The following is a 22,101-nucleotide window of genomic DNA, read 5'->3' as shown; positions in this document are numbered from 1 at the left end:
TTAACATCCTCCAGATATCAGACACACAGAAGCAAACTTGGCATTCTACCGTGGGAATTAAGATGCATGCCATTCAGCTTAGCAAAGCAGAAGGCCTGCGTAGGTGGATGAAGCTAACTTTGATATTAACTCGTGAAGTGACTTTGAAGGAAGTCACCCAGCACCTCTAAACCTCATTTACTTCTCTTGTAAAGTGGGAATAAGTATCATCAGACCTGCGATGGATACAGTTTGCAATCTCATTCTCTTTTGAAACTTTACAGTTAGGATGGCCGTGCGACAGTTTAGAACAGTGAGACACAACCATGAACCTATCCTCCCTCCACTTAAAATGCAAATATGTGGGCTGACATATCAGACTGTCTGTCACCTTAAGGGAAAATAGCCAATGGAATAGCAAGTATTTTAGCATCAGTGCCACTGAGCATTTAATCCTGAGTTTGCAGCTATCCTCTTTCAACTTCTCATTGGGTGGGAGAAAATATCTATGTCACTGTCACCAGATTTTCCACTATTTGCAGCCAAAAGCATTACTAACACACTGTCTCGTAGGACGAGGGAAGGTTAAATGAACTACAAAAGGGGGAAGCCTTTAGCACAAAGCTGGACGCAGACAGCATTAAAGACAGCGTGTGCTATCCAGGCTGGTGAGCTCTATATGGGCTGGAGGCTCAGCCCTCACTCACATTCTAGGAAGTTCTCAATTGTGTTTAGCAAAATACTGAATGGAGACTACCCAACGGGGGCCGTGAAAGAGAGGCGAGATGCAGGTATTACTAGCAGCTGCCTTCTCTAAGAACATCTCATGTTGAGAGAAACAGCATTCGCTGGGCTAGCAGGATGCAGGAGCTGCAAAATTTCACCTTGGAGATCTCTAGGGATTGACCCCTTGGGTGGAGTAACCGTCTATTTGAAAGTTGGAATATTTCTTCCAAAAACATTGTGTTTTCTTTCAACATAGTTTTTGTTTCTCCCTTCCCTACCTTTTTAAGGAAAAGGAATTTTCTTACGTTCTTTTTGTTTTGGCAGTTGAGGTTTGGAAATTATGGTATAACATATTTTTAAAATTGAGAAGTACTTTGCTGATGTGATACTAATAGCTTCCATTCACTAAGCATTTTCTGTTAGGAATTATTTGAGTGTTTTATAAATTTTATCTCACTATTCAAGAATGACAAAGATGAATTATTACTCTGCTCACAGTACAGATAGATCTCAAAACCATGCTGAATGCAAAAAGGCAGGGGAAAGAATGAGGATTGGGTGACTTCATGGCATAAAATTACAGAAAATGCAAACTAACCTATCATGACAATGCGGTCAGTTGTCTGGAACAGAGCAGCATGGAAAAGGCTGGGAAGGAGGGACCCAAAGGGATATGAGGACACTTTTGGAGGGGAAAATGTTTACTATTTCAATTATGATGACTTATGGCTGTGTAAACTTATCAAACTGTCAACTTTTATTCTATTTTTTAGTCTTTTTGAGACAGGGTCTCACTATGTAGTTCAGGCTGCCTTCAAACTCACAGCAATCCTTCTGCCTCAGCCTCCCAAATGCCAGGTTTACAGGCATGCACCACCATGCCCGGCCTAAATGATGAACTTTTAACATAGCTAGTTTATTGTATGTCAGTTATAACTAAGTAAAACTTTCATAGAGAGGTGACGATGTGCAGAAAATCATGCCGCCTCCCCGGGGGTAAATGGGCTGTGATTTTGTCACATGATGGGATTCTATGCAGCCATGAAAATGAATTTAATAGCTCTGCAGCTATCAAAACACTGATCAAAAATTTTGCCCAAGGAAGGTACATTATGATGTAGGTTTAAAATTTATCCACACGCGTCATTGTATGTGTGTGTACGGATATCACAGATTTGAAGGTGGAATGCTATATATTGACTTCAGTACACTGACTCACGAGGAGCAGGAAGATGAGAAGGATGGAGCCGGTATATTGTAGCTGAGACCAGAGCAAAAGACAACATTTTAGCATCTGTTAAATCTGGAGAGTGGTACATGGGCATCTGTTATGTTATTTTTTGCACTTCACTGTGTGCTTGCAATATTTCATTATTTTAAAAAGTGTAAGTAATTATGCAGCCCGCTCTGAGTGTGGGGCTGTGCTTTCCAGCAACAACTGTTGTTACCAGTTGCTTCCACGTTCTCCTGGGGCTCTTCTAAGTACATACATAAGCATCAATGTGTGTGCATGCATGCATTATGTATGCAAAGTTTCATATATTTTTAAAAAGTCATAAAAGTGAACAAATGTTTCTATATTGCTTTTTAGATAAGACGATTTGGAGCCCACTACATACACAATCTCACACAATCAAACTTGCTTTTCTCACACAATCAAACTTTGGAAACAGTCCCAACTCAGTGCCTGCAGAATGTCTGCACTGTTCGTGATGCTGCTTAGCATTCTACCAAATGAGTATTTAGGCTGCTCCCCATCTTTTGCTATTACAAGTAGGCATTCTGTTCTTCTGTCTGGGTGTACAATACGTTCTTCAAAGCAGACTAAACTGTATCTATCACATTCACTCTTGTCTTAAATACTTCTCATCTTAAGTACAAACAGCAGTTCAGACGCAGGACCGCCATAGCGTAATGAGTTCCTGGAGCAGGGGCAGGTCTTTGCCTCTTCCCTGAATGCTACTGAGCATCTCTCTTCTGACAGCTCCGCATACTTTTTCTTTCCCAGTATTCTCATGCCTGCTTTGATACTGGATTTCTGGCTCCCACTTTTCTAACTGGTGGGAAATCTCTCTCTCCTGCTACTTTGGAGTTCCTGAAATGTTTTACAAGCCAAATAATCAAGATTTTTTGGGCTGTGATGAGAGCAAGGGGAAACATTTTCCAGGTGAAGAAATCTGGCATCTCTGAGTAGCAAGGGTAGGGCTCTGTGCACAGGCTCGACACATCTCAAAGGCCAGCTGCTCCCTGTGCTGAGCAGGTGAGGTCATAGGAGAGTGCTTCATCCATCTCCTGAGGAGGTGACAGAGATGGTACCATGGAAAGATCATTAGGGAATTTACCAGGGACAGAAAGCACTGTCCTGGTGAATATCCAGCCATGGTGAGAGCCGGCATTGATCCTGGCTCTATCTGACTGCATTTTGTGACTTTTCTGAACAATTCTCAGTGTTCCAACACGAGCAAAGGCAAAATTAATTCCTTTAGGCGAGGGATCCAGGGAAAGATAGGACAGTGCAGTGTGAGCAATTTATCTCCTTTTCCTTAGCTTAAAATTGTACTTTCTATTTAAAATCTTCTTTTTACATTAAAGAACAAACGTAGTAAGATTATAGAGAATTGCTTCTCTGGAATGCTTGAATTGTACTGATGATGATAATATAATAACATTAAATATTTATAGCATTTTCTAAAGTATTTTCTTACCAGGGAGGCAGGGTAATCTAGTGGTTTAGAGTACAGGCTCTGAAGTCACATTGTCTGGGTTTAAAGTTTGGCCACACCTTTTCTCTGTGGATCAGAGAAAACTTGTGTAACTCCTCTGTGCTTTGGGCCTCTCGTCCATGAAGTGGAAGTAATTTAAATACAGTATTTAATTCACAAGGCTGTACAGATTAAGTAGGTTAAAAAAACAAGCATGAAAGTTTAAAGTTATATTACTTCCAGACACACATCCAGAGTGTTGATAAGTGTGTTATTATTATTATTAGTGATTAATATAGCTACAATAATAAAATAGGACTACATGGGCAGACTTGGTCATCTGATTAGCTGTTGGATTCAGAGCTTATCAGTAAGTTTCCTTGAAAAAGAAAGTTGGGACTACATTAGGCAAACTGATGAATATTCATATCTCAACCAGGTGGGCAGGCTCAGTCTGATGACCACTACCCCTGCACTGCGGATGTGGAAGCTCAAGACCACAGTGGGTGGGAAGGACATCATGTGCACATGGCCTGGGACAGTAAACATGAAGCCAGGCATTTCCTGGAGCTGGCTGAAACCAAAGGCAGGCTGCAAGTTTGCTTAACAAGGACATTATTTTAAAATAAATTTATATAAATATATAACCAAGTGTAAATTATTAAAACCATGTTAATATTTAAAATTTATCACATTCTAATTAATTTAGCACATTCACCATTATCCGTACCCTTGAGGTTATTTCCGTCTATTGTATCTGTCAAGTGCAAACACAGCTTTCTTTTTGTGGTACTGGGAACTGAATCCAGGGTCTTTGCACTGAATTATGTTCCGAGCTCTCTTTTAATTGCTTACTTTCAGACAAGGTCTTGCTAAGCCTCTAAGTTGCCCAGGCTGTGCTCTCAACTTGTGATACTCCTGCTTCAACCTTCCAAAGTGCTGAGATTACAGGCCACCACTACCACACCTGGCTGGAGACACTTTAAAACCGTGAACCATGGTACATCTGTACCCAGCTCCCTGTTCAATGATGTCACATTGGTACTTGGTACCTGGCCATGGTGGGATTATTTACACCACTGAAATTGGCAAATGCTACAAATCAGAGCTCGGTTTGTTTTGTACACTTAAGATAATTATGGACAAAATGGAAATGATGCAGAATAAACTCAAAAGCATATCAAGTCTACAACTGTTATAATTGTGAAGAGCACTAAAAATTTCAGTATTTAGACTTAAGATGCTCACATCTTTGATAACAAATGAAGTCTTAATCATTTCCTTGTTACTTGTTAAACATTCACACTGGGAAACACAGTGACGCTTGAATTGTTGGGTTCTGACCTGCATTGTTCTGTTACAATGCCCTCTCTTATCTCAATCTCCCCCCCTCTTTTTAAAATTAATCTTTTTACTCTCATTTTTTTAATTAAGGGAAAACAATTAAAAAATAGCGGGACATATTATAGTAACTTTCTTGGTTTTCCTATTAATCTGATTTGAACCCCAGTATTGCTCTCTTCGTCTTGTTCTGTCTGATTATTCTATTTTCTATTTTGTTTGATAGTATCAAGTTTGAGGGTATAGGCAACCACTTTGAAGGCAATAAGATATACTATGATGCCCATTATTCTTTGACTATTATCCTTTATTGAAGTCCTGTAAGGTCTCCAGTGTAGGTTTTATTGGCCTTGTTCTGTACTGTTTTGATCAATTCTATTATAGCTGATGATATAGGCAACTCAATTTAAAAATAGCAAGAGGCACAATGGTAACCACTTTTGATCACCTGGTATTCTATTTTTGCATCATGTACTATGCCCACCCTTCTGTTCTAACTGACTCTGTTTTGCTTAGTCATGATTGGTTTTATTCTCTTCAAAAAAAAATAATAAGAACCATGGGAGCAATAAAACCCAAAAAGTCTAATTGTTATTGTAAAAAAGAGAGGAAAGGAAGGTGGACTAAGGGATAAAACCACAAGTATGTTCGAGTGTGCAGGATGGAAAACCATATTACTGAGCTTTTGTTGGATCATTGAACTGTCTACAATGTCACTATGAATGTCCACTTCATATGCTTTAATTTTGCAATTTGGACAACTGTTTCTGGGAAGATAATATGTAACCTATTAACTGGTGATTTCTTACTGTATATTTTTTTTCTTGAAATTCTCTATTACTTGTACCCTTTTACTGCTTTGTTTTTTCATGTCCTTTTTTTTTCTCTTTAAATAAATAAAAAAAAAATTCACATTGGAACCGCAGTGCGCTGCTGAGTGAGGATTGGACTTGGGAGCCATTGACAGATTCAGTAGTGGATGAAGTCTAGAGGTTGGTTTTAAAATGAGGTGAAGAAGTCTCCCTGCTGGAGAGAGGGGTCATCACGAACTTCTGTCCATAGGTCTGAGGCATGTAAGTGCTTTGAAAGGTAGAGAATCCAGACAGTGCTACTCTTGCCCAGCATTCAGAGCTGGCTGGCCCCAATCCTGGCAAAGCTGACAAAATTATGTGAAACTGAGGCAGAATGAGTCTTGTTTTCCAGAGGAGCTGGGGAAACAGGAGCGTCAGTGTTCCATGAGTCTCTCCAAGAGGTAGCACCAGCTAATAGCACCACAGTGACTGACAGATCCATACAGGCAGGGACTGCAGGGGGGCTGGGGAAATTATCCGGGCTGAGCAGTAATGGTCCATAACAGGTCCACTTGCTCCCCCATTTGCTGAGTCGAGATCTGGGTAAAGTGCACAGAGAGAAAAAGGACTCTGTTCACTTTACCTATTCTAGACCATGGCTGATAGCACATGGACCTGCAAACAGTATATATATATATATATATTCAGTTTCTTACTTTTTGTGGATTTCAAATTGTATATATGGGAAAGCTCAGGCTGAGTCACAGAAGGTGGGGCAGGGTCATTGTTGTTTGACATTTCCGCTTAGCTGTGTCTCTCCTCTCCACTCCAAGAGTGGCTTGGATATTTTCACAAAAGAAAGCATTTTCAGTTTATGTGTTGAGAGTTTTTGCAAAGAGGGAGACCCTGTTATAAGCGAGCGTAAGAAGACATTTGCAGTGAGCCTCTGATCACGGAGCAATACCCAGAGGCCCAGCTCCGTTTGGAGCCCAGTCCAGAGGGACTCTGAAGACTGGATGGTGCCACTCGGTGGTGACCTTGGGCAATCACATCCTCCTTCCTTAGCGTCAGTTCCCCCATCTTTGACATATGAGAGGTGGATGGAAACAACAGGTAAAATCATTTGCAGTGCCTGAAGTCTCCATGTCCATCAGATCTCTGCCATCACGGTGCTGCCCTGCTCTGCACTGAATGTGAACACCCGACCCCAGAGGAATTTTACAAGTCAGGGAGAAACAAGAGGAAAAAAGGTGCACAACAGGACAGGGATGCTGGGTGCCAGAGAAGCAGGGCAGAAATGAGAGGAGAGGGAAGGAGGGGAGAGGTGAGCAGGAGCATGGGGAAGGAAGGGCACTGTGGTGGGGTGTGCAGGAGACCACTGAGTGCCTGCTCAAGCTCTAAGCCAGGCAATGCGGCCACCCAGACATCTGCACCCCACACCCATGGCCCCTTACCCTGCAGCATTGCTGATGTGGTGTAATAGTTGAAAGGCACGTTTTTTACTAGGTATTCCTCAGGGTCAAGGCTGGCCAGTTTAGCTGCCACCAACACCGACTTCCCTGTGCCCGCAGTGCCCACCAGCATGACGGGCCGCTGCCGCTGCACGAGCCGCTCCAGAAAGTAGCAAACTCGAACGGTCTCACTCGTGTGCACCAAACACGCCTGGAACAGAAACAGGAAGAGCCTGGGGGAGAACCTACTGCAGGGCGTGACGTCCTAGAACACTCCAGAAAAGCGAATTCTATCCCAAGGGGCCCAGAGTCCATTTGCTCATCTGGCAGCAGATCTAGCCTGTAACCTAATTCTGGAGCTCCCCGCAGTGGAACAGGAAGCTCCTTCTCTCCTTCCCCCTCTGTTCCTCCGTGTAGCATTGCCAATGTATGGTAGCATCCTCTGACGTCTCCTCCCCTCTGATCTCCCTTGGGAAGTACTGGTAGCATCTTGCTTACTATCTCTCAGGGGAACCCGTGACTCCATTACACCTGTGATTTGGAAAGGTATGCAGCTGGGGGCCAACAAGTTCCTAACAAGGTCAAACACAGGTACCACAGGATGGCTACTGCGAGCTGCTGCAGATGGATGGGACAGGGAGGGGGACTTTCCATTCTTGGCTGCTTCTTCACTCACCTGCAAAGGTGTTTCAGGATCAAATTCAAACTGCGGGATGAGCTTGGACCAAGGCTCGAATTTCTTGGTTTCGGGGTCTATATAGTAGTCAAAGACGGTTCCCTGGGAAGGAAACTTGACTGTCTTGAACTCAGTCAACCACCACTTGCTGAACTCTGCTCGATAGTCCACAAGCTGCAAAGGCAGAACAAGTCAGGGAACCATGTTCTCCAGAGCTCAAGAAACTCAGGCAGATAGACCTGGCATTGACAGAAGAATAGAGCAGGACACAAAGAGCTCCTGCCTGTGCATTTCCTGGCGGGTGGACTAGTCCCTCCAGGGAGAGGCTTTCCCAAGGAGCAGTTCTGAAGAGGCCCAGCCAAGCAGGGCTGCCTTGGGAGCATTGCTGGGGTGCAGGTGTGTGGCTCAGAGGTCATGTGTTGGAAACTTAACCCTCAAACTCATGAATGGAAGGTATTTGGGGGGGGGGGCTTTGGGGAGTAATTAGGATCAGATGAGGTCATGAGGTGGGTGCATGGTGGCATTGCTGGATTTATAAGAGGAAGAGAACCCAAGCTGGCACATTTGCTTTACCTCAGCATGTGTTATAGATTAAAAACTGGTGGTCAACTTAACACCAGCAGAATTAAATCACCATAGCACTGAGCATAAATGTTCCACTTCAGGAAAGTTGCCAGCATAAATAGAGAAGTGAAGCTTCGAGGTGTTGAGGCATTGTGGCATTGTGGGTTCTCCTACGTGTTGCTGTTTGAGCCACTGGTTCTCCTGGAGAGATTCTGGTCCTCACATCGAGCATTGCTTCCTGGCTCCGGAGGGGAAGACATGTGCTGCTTGGGCTCCAGGATGAACTCATCATGCTGGCTTCCTGGCATGTACTCAACTGTGCTTATTGTTGGAGGAGCTTGGGGCCTCCGTGTCGCTGAGGATGACTGTGGCGCTTTTCAGGAGAGCCCTGGTCTTTGTTGTGAGTGTGACTTCTTGGCTCCAGAGTAGAATCCTCAACCTACCAGCACAGCTCCGTCACCCCACTGGCATGGACTTTCTGGCTTCCACCGCTGACCTTTGGGTCTTCCCAGCACAGATCCGTAAAAGAGACTGGTGTGAGTCCTTCTTGTGGGCTCTGGACCTCCAGTTGGACTCCTGGGAGGCACTGTCATTGAGCTCAGGGTCTTCATCTGGACTCAAGTGGGACATTGCTGTGGGATTTAGGCCCTTGCCTAAATATTCTGTCTTCAGTGTTGTGGGTGGATTTCCTGCACTTTTTTGTGTTAACTCTGAGTGACCATCATAAAAATAATATTATAAATGCCATGTTTGATTCTAATTGTTCTCTGCACAACCCCTGACCACAACACCATGTGACACATTCTACCAATTTATGATGCAGTAAGATAAAGGATGCTGACAAGAGGCCAACGCCATGTTCTTGGACTTCCATCTCCAGAACTACAAGCCACATAAATCTCTGTTCTTTATAAATAACTTGATTTGTGTCACTCAGGTAGAGCAATAGAAAACAAACTAAGAAAACATGCCTTATCTTCATCAAAAGTCAGAGAAGTTAGAGGGAGAAGGGATGCAAGGATGCGTGGAGAATGGCACATGAAGGATAAGCAGAGATGAAGAACTCCTAAAGAAACCGGCCAGCCCCCGTCCTCCTAGTCATCTGAGGCTCAGTAATTTCCAGCATAGCTGTCATGGTGACCTGCAGAGACCTGGGGACATGGTTCAGTGGAACGCAAGGGCTGCAGGAAGAGAGTTAGGCATGAAGCCCAGGCCAATCACTTCTTTTCATCCTGCATTTCCTCATCTATAAAATGAGGGTCTTAGGAAAGTAGATTAATATTTGTTTCAAGAAGTAAAATTCTAAAATTGAAGACCCACAGAGGAGACAAAGCTTTACTAGACTTATCAGATAGGAGTAAATAGAGGCATATAATCCACGTGTCTTCACAGTGACCATAAGCTCTTTAAAGATAGGTTTTAGCACTCAGTGTGTTCAAACTCTCCTACTATGTGCAAATTGAAAGTGAAACACACACACACACACACACACACACACACACACACACACTCCTTGCTATGACAGTTAGCCCTGCTGGAGAACAAACTCACTCTTTGAGCATAGGAAAAATCCTAAACAGAACAGAGACATAAGAAAAATCCTAAACCAGAAAGGGGCTCAGGGATTGTAGGGAACCTCCAGGAGAACAGAAGGAATGCTGAATTCTAGGGCTGGGTACATGGAGACAAGTGTGAATCCCAGGGAAGGGGAGTTTCTCAGTGAAACTGTCTAATCAATAAGCAGGATTGAATTCTTTGCTTTAAAATGAGAATAGAAATAGGTCCTAAGATAAGGCCAAGTTTATTTGCTGTTCAGATTCTCATTTGAATTCAGATGAAGGGGATATTGTAGCTTCCTAGTTTTCTTTAATTACAGGCCTAAGGAAAATCTCATTTTTAACTCATGCATATGATTCTTGAAGACTTCTGGCTTTCTATGAAGATCAGATTTGAGGCTTATGTGGGAACTCAGAGACAAAAGCAACCTCTAGAAAGAATGAGATGTGGATCTTACTCTTTCCACAACCATCTTGGTTACTCTTTTCTTGTGGCTGGAACAAAACACCCGACACTCAAAATGAAGGAAGGAAAGGTTTATTTAGCTCACTGTTTGTGGAGGTTTCAGTCCATAACCACCTGATTCCAAGGCAGGGTGGCAGGGCACAGGGGCAACACTTCAAGGCAGCAGCCAGAGCAAAAAGTGGGGAAAACAAGCCCCTTCTTCTCCCTTATACTGTACACAGGTCACCCTCAGGGCCTCTTCCACACAGGCTGAGGATGTTTGCAAAGTAAGAACCCTCACTTCCTGCTGAGTCTCTCAGTTAAGCTTCTAAATGTCTCAAGTTGACACAGTGTATTAACCATAACAACAACAACCCTAATTCCATCTCACACTACTTGAAATTATTGGTGTTTCACCCACCTGCACTCTGGCAATGACCTCAGCTTTTGCTGTAATTGGATCTGTGGCGACCAGTGATATATGCTGAGCTGATCTGATGGCCCCCTTGAGTTAACTCTATGAGCCTATTTCCAAGAATGAAGCCTAAGGAACAGGGCCCCTCCGAAATCCCCATCTCCTTTGAATTCACACAATTATCTGTCCTCTTACCTGGGTGACACTAACATTTTACTGCCCTACTATAGAAAATTTGGGGCCAAACAGAACTGAGAGTTGAACTCACATCTTCAGTCCCAATCCAATGCTCTCTTTACTATATCAATGACCAAAAGATCATTTTCTGTGATTGTTGCAAAGTACATAGCCAGGACAATGTTTTATTTTGTTTCATTTATTTAATAAGAACTTTCCTCAGGTGTAGACTACTTTGTATTTTTGCATTACTTTAATGACAGCTTTTAAAATGTAACCATTATTGGTGTTCCTGATGCAAATATTTTGGCCAAATTCCTACTTTCTAATTATGGGGCTGTATTTGGTATTGAGCATTAACGTGGGCTCTGTGGGGGTCTCGGATATTTCCTGATGCTAAAAGCTTTCTCCTGTGTCTTCTCCCCACGTTCCAGCCTGGCCACCTACAGCGTCAAGTGTTCCAGAGTCCAGGACACCTGGAGGGGATGCTTTCTCTCCAGCTTTTAAAGAGTGAGTGGATTTAAAATTTTCTATATAGAGATTTAAAAAATTGACCAAGTGTCTCCTGATACACACACTGCCTGTTTGGCACTGATACGGGACCGAAGCTGAGTGGTTTTGGCCTGGCATTTCATCAGCTGAAAGGTCAGAGATTGCATTTGATGGAAGCAGTAATCTATGCATTTGGGATCTCTGTGTATTCAGCCAAGTTTGGTTCATCCTGCTGGACTCTTTGCTGCTTGCCTCAAAGTGGGCACGCGAAGCTGTCAAAAAAGCTATTCACAGAGAAGCTCAGAGCAGACAGCACAACATTCTTAGACATCAAACTCTTGGTCTGTGCATCCTACTGCCCTGGGGATTTCCTGCTGTGCCCCCCAGAACTGAGCACCCAGTTCTGGGTGGGGAGAGGGGGAAAGACATACTTCTGGAAAGGCTGCAAGAGCGGCTTTCTGAATTCTAAGCACCTGAGAACACATTAGGGAGTAACTAAGCGAGGAGGGACCTTAGAACCGGACGGAGCATGTGAGCACAGAAAAGAAGCTCACTGCTAACTTTCCAATCCCAGCTCATGTCCCTTTCGGATGCCTGGCACTTGGCTTTGCTTTTTAAGGCTGAAAGTTTTTTAACCTTTCTTAAGAGACGCTCATCATCAACTCATACCAGGAAAGGTAACTTTACAGAAACTGCAGCGTGGTCTGGTCCCCTGTCGTGAGAAAGGCACCAGGTACTGGCTATAAAACCGAAAATTTATGCTAAGGTAATATTAATAATAAGCGCATTCGCACACCAGCACGGTTATAAGTGCTTTGCACGCACGCACCCACAGTGGGTGATCAGAGTGGCCGCTCCATTTAATTCTTTTTAATCAGGTTCCACAGCCATCACCCTTTGGACACATGGGGAAAGTGAGTGAGAAAAAGGTTGGATTTCTTGCTTGTAATCTCTCAGGTAATAATGGCAGAGTTGTAATTCAAATCCACAGCTCATGTATATTTTTTAATTTTCTCAGCTTCTTTTTAAAAACCATTTTATCATAGTATAATTAATACACAAAAATTTGTACATATTTAATATGCAAAACTTGAGTTGTATATGTATACACTGGTGAAACCATCACTACAGTGCTACATGAACCTAAGAGTCCTACAATGCCTCCGGGTTCTTATTATGGAAACTGTTGTTTTTCTTTCTTGTGTTAATAATACTGAGCATAAGAACTATTCTCTTAACAAAAAAATTGATTTTTTAGAAAGAAGAAAATCCTGCCATCTGTGACAGCATGGAGATGAACCTGAAGATCATTAAACTATGTGACATAGGCCAGACATAGAAAGACAAATACCATGTGATACCATGTGTACAAGGAATCTAAAATACCCAAACTCACAGGGGCAGAGTGGAATATGACTGTCAGGATTGGAGAGGAGTGGGCAAAGGGAAACACTGGCCAAAGGGTACTAAGTTTTAATTACCCAGGATCAAATAAGTCCGAGATGAGTAAACCTTCTGTGTAGAATAGCACCTGTATTAATAATATTGCACTACTAAAAATGTGTCAATATAATCCATGTTCTTAACTTACATATAACACTGCCCTGTTAGCTACAGCTATTTGTTTTTATAATCTTTTTGGATTTTGTTTTGTTTTGTTTGAGATGGGATCTCACTATGTAGCCCACACTGGCCTCAAACTTGCGATGATCCTCCTGCCTCTCTCCCTAGTGCTGGGGTTACAGGTGTAATCCTATAATGCCTTTCAAAATCTTTAATATACGTTTACTGATAAAATATCTTCCAGGACACCAGGATATTTCAAGCCAACATTCCTAGCCCTAAGTGGCACTAGACTGCACCCTTAGGTTAAGCATGACTTTAGTTTCCTATGCTAAAATGTCAATTAGTTAACATTTAGCCCTGCATTTTTGGGTATGGAGACAAACTGCTTGACTCTGGCCTGGTACGTAACACTATATCCTTCCAGAAGATTTTTTGAAAGGCTGAAAGTGTTCCTTCTGCTTGTCTTTCTATTGCACAGCACCCTTCTCCCATGCATGGAAAACACAAACCACCTGTCAAGGTAGTGAACACGCATCAGTAGTTGTGCAAAGTCCAGCACCACAAAACGGTATGAAAGCAGAGATACATTTACTAACTCAAAAGATAACAGCCCCACAATACCTCTTTCCTATGTTACAGCCTGTGAGGCCCTTAATATAGGGGCAGATAATTAAAGAGTTTATACATTAATCCAAATCTTGGCTGGAGGGTCAAGGTTTGCTACTGCAGATTTCCACGTGAGACTTGAACTCAGCACATCTCCTTACCTGATCTTGGACCATTGCTCCGCCAAAAGCCCAGATGGCAGCAAACACAAAATAAAGCTCATAGATCTCCTTGGGGCAGTCTGCAGGGATGTCCTCCTTAGTTAGGAGACATTCAAGAAGACGGCACATCGTCTGAACCATGCTTTGCTCTGGAACTGGGATTATCTTCTTAAATCTGCAAAAAGAGAGAGAAGAGTGTCCTCCCAAACCTGCCGCTGTTCCTTTATAGAAGCCTGTTGGGCAGCTACGGAGCCCCTGGGCTTCAATGTCAAGGTCTCTGTGGTTTAAACCTTTTCCTCATCAAGATTTTCTCCAGGTGGTTTCCTTTGTGAGGGCATGGAGGCGGGAGCTCTCCAGGGAACCCTGCTTTCCTCTGGACCCACCGTTCCATTTTTGCATTCGTAGTACCCTGTCAGTCCCTGGGGAATGCAAAGAGGCCTCAACCAAAGAAGCCAACACCACCTTTTCAATCTTCTCACGATTTTTCCAACTGACAAAAAGCACCTAACTGGTCAGTTCGGGTGCAGTTCTCAGGTTTGTCCTTTTATCCCCTTACTGTAGAAGTTTTTTTCCCATGGATAAACAGTGAGCATGATCTTGGGATGAGAATCTTATTTAGGCAGTACAAAGAATGGGGTAGATGATGACTTGACACGATCCCAGACACATGAAATTCTGCATTAAAAATGTGGATGGCAATCTGTGTTGAAAACACACCTCTGTGACATTCCCTGGCCTAGTGTTTGTACTTTAAATCTTAGCCATAAATGTCTCAACTGAAAGGCAGATGTCAAGAAATGCACAAAGGCATCCTGTGGCCAAAGAACTGGAGGGTGTACACGTGCACACACACACACACACACACACACACACACACACACACTATGTACAAATGTTTTTCTCCCTCACTTTCTTTCCCTTCTATGTGTATACACAGCACACATCTGCACACTCACTCACACCACCTGCCACAGGGTGATGTGCTCACAGGCTACATGGAGCAGAATTTGCCATGATAACATCAGCGATACCATCATGGCCGCCCCAGATGTAATTTCCAGCCATGAACCTTGGAGTGCACAGAACGCCATTCTCCTCAGTGTTATGTACTGTGCCTGCTTTTAATCTGACTGTGACCCTTACAGCAGTGTCTGGGGGTGGCCTAAGGTAGTCTAGGTATTACTCCCTTCGTAATGAGACATCTAAACTTGATGGCTCTGCTTAATGTGTTTGATGCATGTTTGTGACCGAATGATACAATGGAACTATCTCAGGCTCGGTGCTGGCATTGTCTTGGTGCCATCTGCCCTCATTCCAAAACAAAGATTGACATGCTATAGATGAGCCTAGCAAATGGCCGTGCAACCTTATATGCCCTATATGCTCCCAAAGATGGCCTTACGGATCGAAGTGAGTGGAGCTGGAAAGAAGCAGACAGAATTTGGAGGTGCTCCCTTGATGTACAATGAGTGCTCTCTCTGCACAGGGAATTGGAGGGCTGAGTCCTGAGAGACAACTGGGGAAGGCAGCTTCAGTCGACGAGGGATGAAGTGCTGAAGGACCTGTCCCCAGGAAACCCCAAGAAGCCTGGCAGTTCTCATGATGGAGCACGGAGATGTTTCTTGCTGGGAAAGCCTGAGCGTGTTTGTCAAAGCAATGGAAGGACCATCCATGTGAGGTCCTCCAGATGCTGGCTGAGGGGTCCCTGGACAGGAGGACAGTAGGGAGCACTGACTGAGGGACAGGCATGTGCTTTCTTCTTGGGATTCAGATGGGCATCTCTAGTGCTGGAGAGAGGGCCAGGAAACTCTCAAAATCCCCCAGAGAGAGAGTGAGAGAGAAAAAGAGAACAGAGAGAGAGGAGAGAGAGAGAGAGAGAGAGAGAGAGAGAGAGAGAGAGAGAGAGAGAGAGAGTCAGATGTTAACATCTGCTAAAGTTAAACTGGAACTATGGTACTATGGTAACTACTATTAATGTCAGGTTATCTGGTGGTGAAACACAATGATGCTTAAATTTTTCATTCTGACTGGTGTTGTTCTATTGGTATGTTCTTTTTTTTTAATCTCAATCTCTCCCCCTTTTTCTTTTCTTTTTTTTTAAATTAATTTATTTCTTAGTATCTTTTAACTAAGGGAAAACTAAATTAAAAATAGTGTGATAGATTACAGTAACTTTTTTGTTTCCCTATTAACCTGATTTGAACCCCTGTATTGTTCTCCACATCTTGTTCTGACTGATTTTATTATATTCAGTTTTGCTTAATAGTATCAAGTTTGAGGGTATAGGCAACCATTTGGAAGACAATCAGACAATCAGATGCCCGTTATTGTTTGACTATTATCTTCTTTGGAATCCTGTAAGCTCTCCAATGTGGGTTTTATTGGTCTTCTGTACTGTTTTGTTAAATTCTTTTATACCAGCTGATATAGGCTACTCTTGATAACAAGAGGCATAATGGTAATGTTGATCATCTAGTAATCTTTTTTTTTTTTTTTTTTTTTGCATTATATACTATGTCCATCCTCCTGATCTAACTGACTCTGTTTTGGTTTGTCACATTGGGTTTTTCTTTGGTCTGTCTTGTTTTGTTTTGTTTTTTGTTTTTTTAAATCTTTTTTCTTTTCCTCTTCAAAGAAAAAGTTATAAGAACTGTGGGAGTAATGGAAACCAAAATGTGTGATTGTTAGCGTAAAAAAGAGAGGAAGGAAAGTGATCTAAAGGATATAACTGCAAGCATATTTAAATGTGTAGGACAGAGAACCATATTGCTGATTTTTTCTTGGATCATTGATCAGAACTGACTGCAATCTCACTGTATTAATGTCCACTTTGTATGCTTTAATTTTGTAATCTGAACAACTGTTTCTAAGATGACAATGTGCGATCTATTAACTGGTTAACTCTTACTGTATGTTTTTTCTCTTGAAATTCTGTGTTGCTTCTAGCCTTTTACTGTCTTGCTTCCTTTAGTTTTGTTTTTCTCTTTAAATAAAAAAAAAAAAACTGGAACCACAGCTTCACTGATCCACATGAGACTCTCCTGCCCCTTCGCTCTTCTCTCTTTAACCTTGTGGAGCCTGAAATCATAATTTCCAAGGGAGAAGAGAAGAAATGGAGGACGATCCCCTTCCCCACTGCAAGCCTGCGCTGCCAGGGCAGGGGGAGAGGTTTCCACTACGAGCTCTGCTTCTTTCAAGTTTCATTGGAGGCTGACACACCTGCGTGCACACATGCTTTTGTGCATGTGCGTGACTAGGAGTGACTAGATGGCTTTTTATTTCTGAAGAACGAGCAAAAAATGGTAAACATCGACCTAGATTTTATCCAGAGGCAGGAGGAGAACGAGCTACATAAAACTGTTTTGAAAGGACCACGGGAAACAAAATGCATTGCAGTCACATCCTGTTCACTAAACACACACACACACACACACACACACACACACACACACACACACACAAACTAGTGTGTGTTGAAACTGTATAGCTTTCTAGTACCCGAGCTGCACAAAGCCAGCATTTGGGAAGCATCTCTCTTGCTAGCTAGCCGTGATGCAGTGTGAACGTCCACTCCCTCACCTCCATGATGGTCAGCCTCTTGGGAGGGCTGGGAGAAGGAAATGGAAGACCATTTAGAGGAGGTGCCTGGAAATGACACCTACTATTATTAATTATATTCTCCCTCCTTGGTAACTACAAGGTTCAGGGAGTAGGAGGAATTGGCTATCCAGAGGTAGATGCAATACAGACTGAATCTTTGAAGCTTGTTTCAAAGGCTTGTTGTGCACCATATGTAAATGTTTGGGAGTTTGGTATCTCTTATTCCAAATGCCCAGAGCAGGAAATAACCTGAGTTTTAGTCAGTGGATATGTCAGGCAAGTATCCCAGTAAAAGTTAGAGAAGAGGAATAAACTATCTCTCTAAAACCTCACTCCTCTCAGGCTTTTTAACTTAGCATCACACTTACCCATTTGTAATTCTAATCATGTCACTGCTTTCCAGGCTTTGATGGCTACCAGGGTTGCATTAGACCACAGGGCCACAGAGCCCATGGATCACCAAGGGCTGAAAGTTTACCAAAGACTCATCAAGATGTTGACATTTGGAAAAATAATTATTTACCACGAAATATAGAACCTATAGAATCAAGATTAATGTTTCTTTAAATATCTAAAATACAGCAGTATGCCAACTACTAAACTGTAACTCAGTTTTTAACACTGAGTCATACAAAGTTCACTTTTAATGTGGGTAGATGTTTTACAGTGATAGACATGGCCTACAGAACACAACAGCCAGGATCCTGAACCATCTTTTGCAGTCTCAAATTTTCCTTTTCCCTCTGCCTCTATATTTGTGAGGAGTCTGGACCACAATCCTGTCCCATGCTTGAGGGGCCAATCAGGTAGGAGCCAAGGTTCAATTTGAGTTACGGGACCACCGTTGCTTGTAAGCAGAATCCTGACCACACAGTTTAGACTCTCTAGCACCATTCTCTGATGCCCACTCTTGGATGAATTATGAAGATGGGTGCCATATTAATAAAATGAAATATGAAAGAGATAGATCAATTGATCGATAGACAGACTATATAAAACAGAAGCACATTTCAAGTATGAGAATCTCTCTGTGCTGCTCTCTTTGGGTCCAGTAGTAAGGAAGTAGAATCCCTAGCAGGCAAAGTCTAGTAGAAAATCTTAGACCATTGGTGACGTGTCCTCATGGAGACTGTGGGACCCTAATCTCTTCCTCTCTTTCATGTCCAAGACATGAAATGATTGGTTTGGTTTTGCCACATTTTCCTGTCATGATGTACTGACAACAAGGCCAACTGATCACGGGCTGAGATCTCAACCACTGTAAGCCAAAGTCAACTTTTACCTTTTTAAGTTTACTATCTCAGGTATGTGTCCCAGTAGTAATGGAAAACTGTCTGACAGGTGGTCAGGACTTGTTACTTTTATTTTTGAAAAACTATAAGGGGAAAAGTGAACTCATAATGCCCGGCAAGGGAGGACCTGTTAAATGATGCATTACATCCAATCCCACATTATTTGGGTAATGTCACGTGTATCCAGGAATAAGAAGAGGGGGGTCCCCTATGTTTTTGACAAGCATCAGCTTCACCTCTAGGCCTGCTGGCCTGGCCTGTCAATCATCTGTGGGAGGGCCATCTGCTTCCCCTGAAAATTGGAGATCTGAGCCCCAGGACTGCTATCTGATGTTACAATCACCTTCATATAGACACATATGGCATTGAGGAAAAGCCACATTCTCTTTACTCAACTGTCTTCTTGTCTGAACTGACAATAAGTATTCCACGGCCATCCTAATGCGTGTTCACCACTGCCATCTGCTGTGCCTGGAGGCTTCTGACTTTGGGAATAGGACAGAGTATAAGCAGGATATCCGAAGTGAGCCAGTGTGTTCGTTATTGCTGTGTGAGTCTGTTTAGCATCCTTGTTTGTCAGCCTACCTTGTTCGGAGTGTGTCTAAGCAGGTTGGCAGGTACTTGTCAAACAGAATGGTTAGGTTGGCTCTCTCTGTCTGGATTTCCCTCTGGTCAATCCAGCTGCTCACCGGAGGGCTCCATCCCAGGTCTGTAGGGTTGATATATAAGATTCCTGCAAGCACAAAGGACAGTGTACAGTGAACAGTCCACATATGTATCTTCTTCACCCTAAGGAGTTATCTCTTCTCTTTAGAAATATACAGAAGACAGAACTTAAAGAACAGATTCTTGGTCTCGGACAGAGGGGACATGTGGCTTTGTTATTGAGGACCCAGTACCAACTGTACTGGTGGTACAGATGACAGGTGAGGGTACAGCAGTGTTTGGAAGGATTCTAAAGCCAAGTCTAGACTCAGGAAGAAAGAGTGTGTGTGACTCATCGGCAATGCTGGTCATGGAACAAGAGCACACAGGGAATTGAATGGAGGTACAGGACCTAACTATCGGACCTCGTCAATGTGACTTTATTTGGAAAAACTGGGCTTTGTGGATGTTAACTAAATTAAAGATTTTGGGATGAGAGTTCTTGGATTATCTGAATGGGTCATTCACAAGGGTCCAGATGAGAAAGCCAAGCAAGGAAGGCAGAGATTAGAGTCACAGGAATGGGAGAATTCTTCCTTGGGGCCTTTGGAGGGGGATGCTGATGCTGATGTTTTCCAAAAATGTGAGAGAATAAATTTCTGCGGTTAAAAAGGCCACCAAGTTCATCCTGATTTGTTATAGTTATTACAGCAGTGATATGAAACTAACACAGAGTTGGAGACCATTCTCCAGTGCTGTGCAGTCCAGTGCCTGCAGGGGCCCATGACAAGGAACCTAATATCATGGTAGCTATCAAATTTTGTTTTTTAATTATTTTTACTAGCTTATTTTATGAAAAATTAAAAGTTTACTTATTTTTAAATTGAAAAATTTTATTAGTTCATATTTGTAGTGCCTAATTCACTCGCCCGTGGGGAACTGTCACATGCACAGAACAAATCTTAATTCTCTTTAGTTCTTTATTCCCTTCCCCATCTCTGGATTCTTTCCCAGTTGCAAAATACTTTTACAGCTTTATTGAGGTATAATTGATATATAAAGCACTGTACATATTGAATGTTTGTTGAATTTGGATATAGGCATCCCCCTGTGAAACGATCTTCACAGTCAAGGTAATAAACATTCACCACCTTCGAAAACTGCTTTATACTCTGTCTTGGTTTTTTATGTGTGTGTTTGTTTGTGTTAGTATTTTTGCGTATGTATTAAGAACATTTAATATGAAATCTATCCATCAGTACTGTGTTGCATACAGATCTCTAGAACTTATTCAACCTGCTTTCCTGAAATTTGGTACCTTCTGAATATCTATTTCCTTCTTCTCTAGGCCTTAGAAACTATCCTTACATACTCTATTCTTTAAGATTGATTATTTTACTTAGTAGATTATTTATATCCTCTACACTCTGCTAATAAATTTAATCATGGAGATAAAAATTATGATAGCACTGATATTTCCCACCTGGAGTTAATGATATACAGGATTGTTGGTCCTCTCCACTGACTTGGAGGTTAGATATGGTCTAAGAGGAACTTAACTCAAGACATTTCTGTGTAGTGGCTGGTTGCCCAGCTCCATGGCTATTTCCCTTTGCATGACACAACACTTATGAATTAATGAAATGAAATGATTCTGCCGCTGTAGATGTGGATTAGGGCTGATGACCAGGCCAGACTTGGTGATTGGTTTCTGGCCCTTGGAGAACCTGTCTCCATTGAGTAGTATTACCTGCAGGGCCTCACCTGCTCGGGAGACGGTTGCTGGAGTGGCTGTGCGTAGGTGGCTGATCTCAAAAAGGAGCCGCATGGTGGGGTTAAGAGGGATCCTCTCGTTGCTGGCCAGGGTCAGTATCTGGGAAAAGCGAGGACATCAATAAGAGGAGGAATTAGGAAGCACTGTTGACTGATGGGACTAGTGGATTATCATCAGTCAGGGTGGTGGACGTGTGATGTTTTATGTTTTATATGTTGGACCCAATCCCTAGTACAACACTAAGATGTGGGACCTTGAAGAAGTGATAAGATCAGGAGGACATCACTTTTGTAAATGGATTAGTGCTAATTATAAAAGGGTTTGGGGCTAAGCATTTCATTCTCTGCTTGCATTTCTCTTTCCTGTATGAGATGACACAGGAAGAGGACCCTCATCAGAGGTGGCCCCCATCCTGGACCCTCTGGCCTCCAGAACTACGAGTCAAATAAATGTCTTTTCTTAATAAACTACCTAGTCTCTAGTATTCTGTTATAGTGGCACAAAACAAAGTCAGGATGGCTATTTTCTTCTTTTGTATGTTATTTTCTACAACACTACAATCACCCCCTGCGTCCTTCTCTTTTTGTCCTCTGTGTGTCTGTAAACTCAGGAAGAAAGTTATTTAAACTGTTTAAACTGATGTCAATAATTTGAACGAACTAGACCATATTGGAATATTAGAGAAGAGTACTTCAGTTTCATATTACTGCTCTTCTTTCTAAGTAGTCCTGCTGGGAGAGCCTGCATTTATTCTAATGACTCTGTGAATGTTGAAGTCATTTGAACACTTCCAATCTGGATGGGCTTTTTGCACAAGTCTAGGAAGAGCTACCAGCTTAACAGCCACTTTGCAGGCATGCATTTAATTTTCTTTGTTTATAAAAGAGGCATGGACTCTCAATGGATGGATATTTACCACCATGGACAGGAGCCTGACAGGATAAGAGTGTTTCTGGTGCTTAGTTTCCTTTCTTATAAGAATTAGAATTAGAAAAAAAAAAGATTTGAACAGATGATTTAAAGTTCTTCCCAGCTCTAAATATAAAATGATTCTCTCTGCAGGACATTCTGAAGGAAATTACAACCATGTCAAAAGTCAGGTGAGAATGGCATACTCCTGCAGAAGGCCAAGGCTGCAGGTG

At 42.5% G+C, this 22,101-nt stretch overlaps 1 protein-coding gene across 2 annotated transcripts in view; it reads right to left on the bottom strand.

The window, feature by feature from the left end:
* Positions 1 to 22,101, bottom strand: part of Dnah9 (dynein axonemal heavy chain 9) — a 365,933-nt gene that overhangs the window by 181,173 nt on the left and 162,659 nt on the right. For both annotated transcript variants that reach the window (XM_063242417.1, XM_063242418.1), the window contains exons 34-38: positions 20,950 to 21,058; positions 19,126 to 19,273; positions 13,649 to 13,823; positions 7,667 to 7,840; positions 6,994 to 7,201 (exon numbers count right to left, since the gene is read on the bottom strand). In XM_063242417.1, coding sequence (XP_063098487.1) covers positions 6,994 to 7,201; positions 7,667 to 7,840; positions 13,649 to 13,823; positions 19,126 to 19,273; positions 20,950 to 21,058 — 814 coding nt within the window. The remainder of the gene's footprint in view (positions 1 to 6,993; positions 7,202 to 7,666; positions 7,841 to 13,648; positions 13,824 to 19,125; positions 19,274 to 20,949; positions 21,059 to 22,101) is intronic.

This window comes from Cavia porcellus, unplaced genomic scaffold (assembly GCF_034190915.1).
Source record: "Cavia porcellus strain 051 isolate PalLab524CR breed Dunkin Hartley unplaced genomic scaffold, mCavPor4.1 scaffold_32, whole genome shotgun sequence".
NCBI classification, from domain to species: Eukaryota; Metazoa; Chordata; class Mammalia; order Rodentia; family Caviidae; genus Cavia; species Cavia porcellus.
The sequence above is the reverse complement of the archived record's forward strand: the minus strand, read 5'-3'. Positions and strand labels throughout refer to the sequence as shown.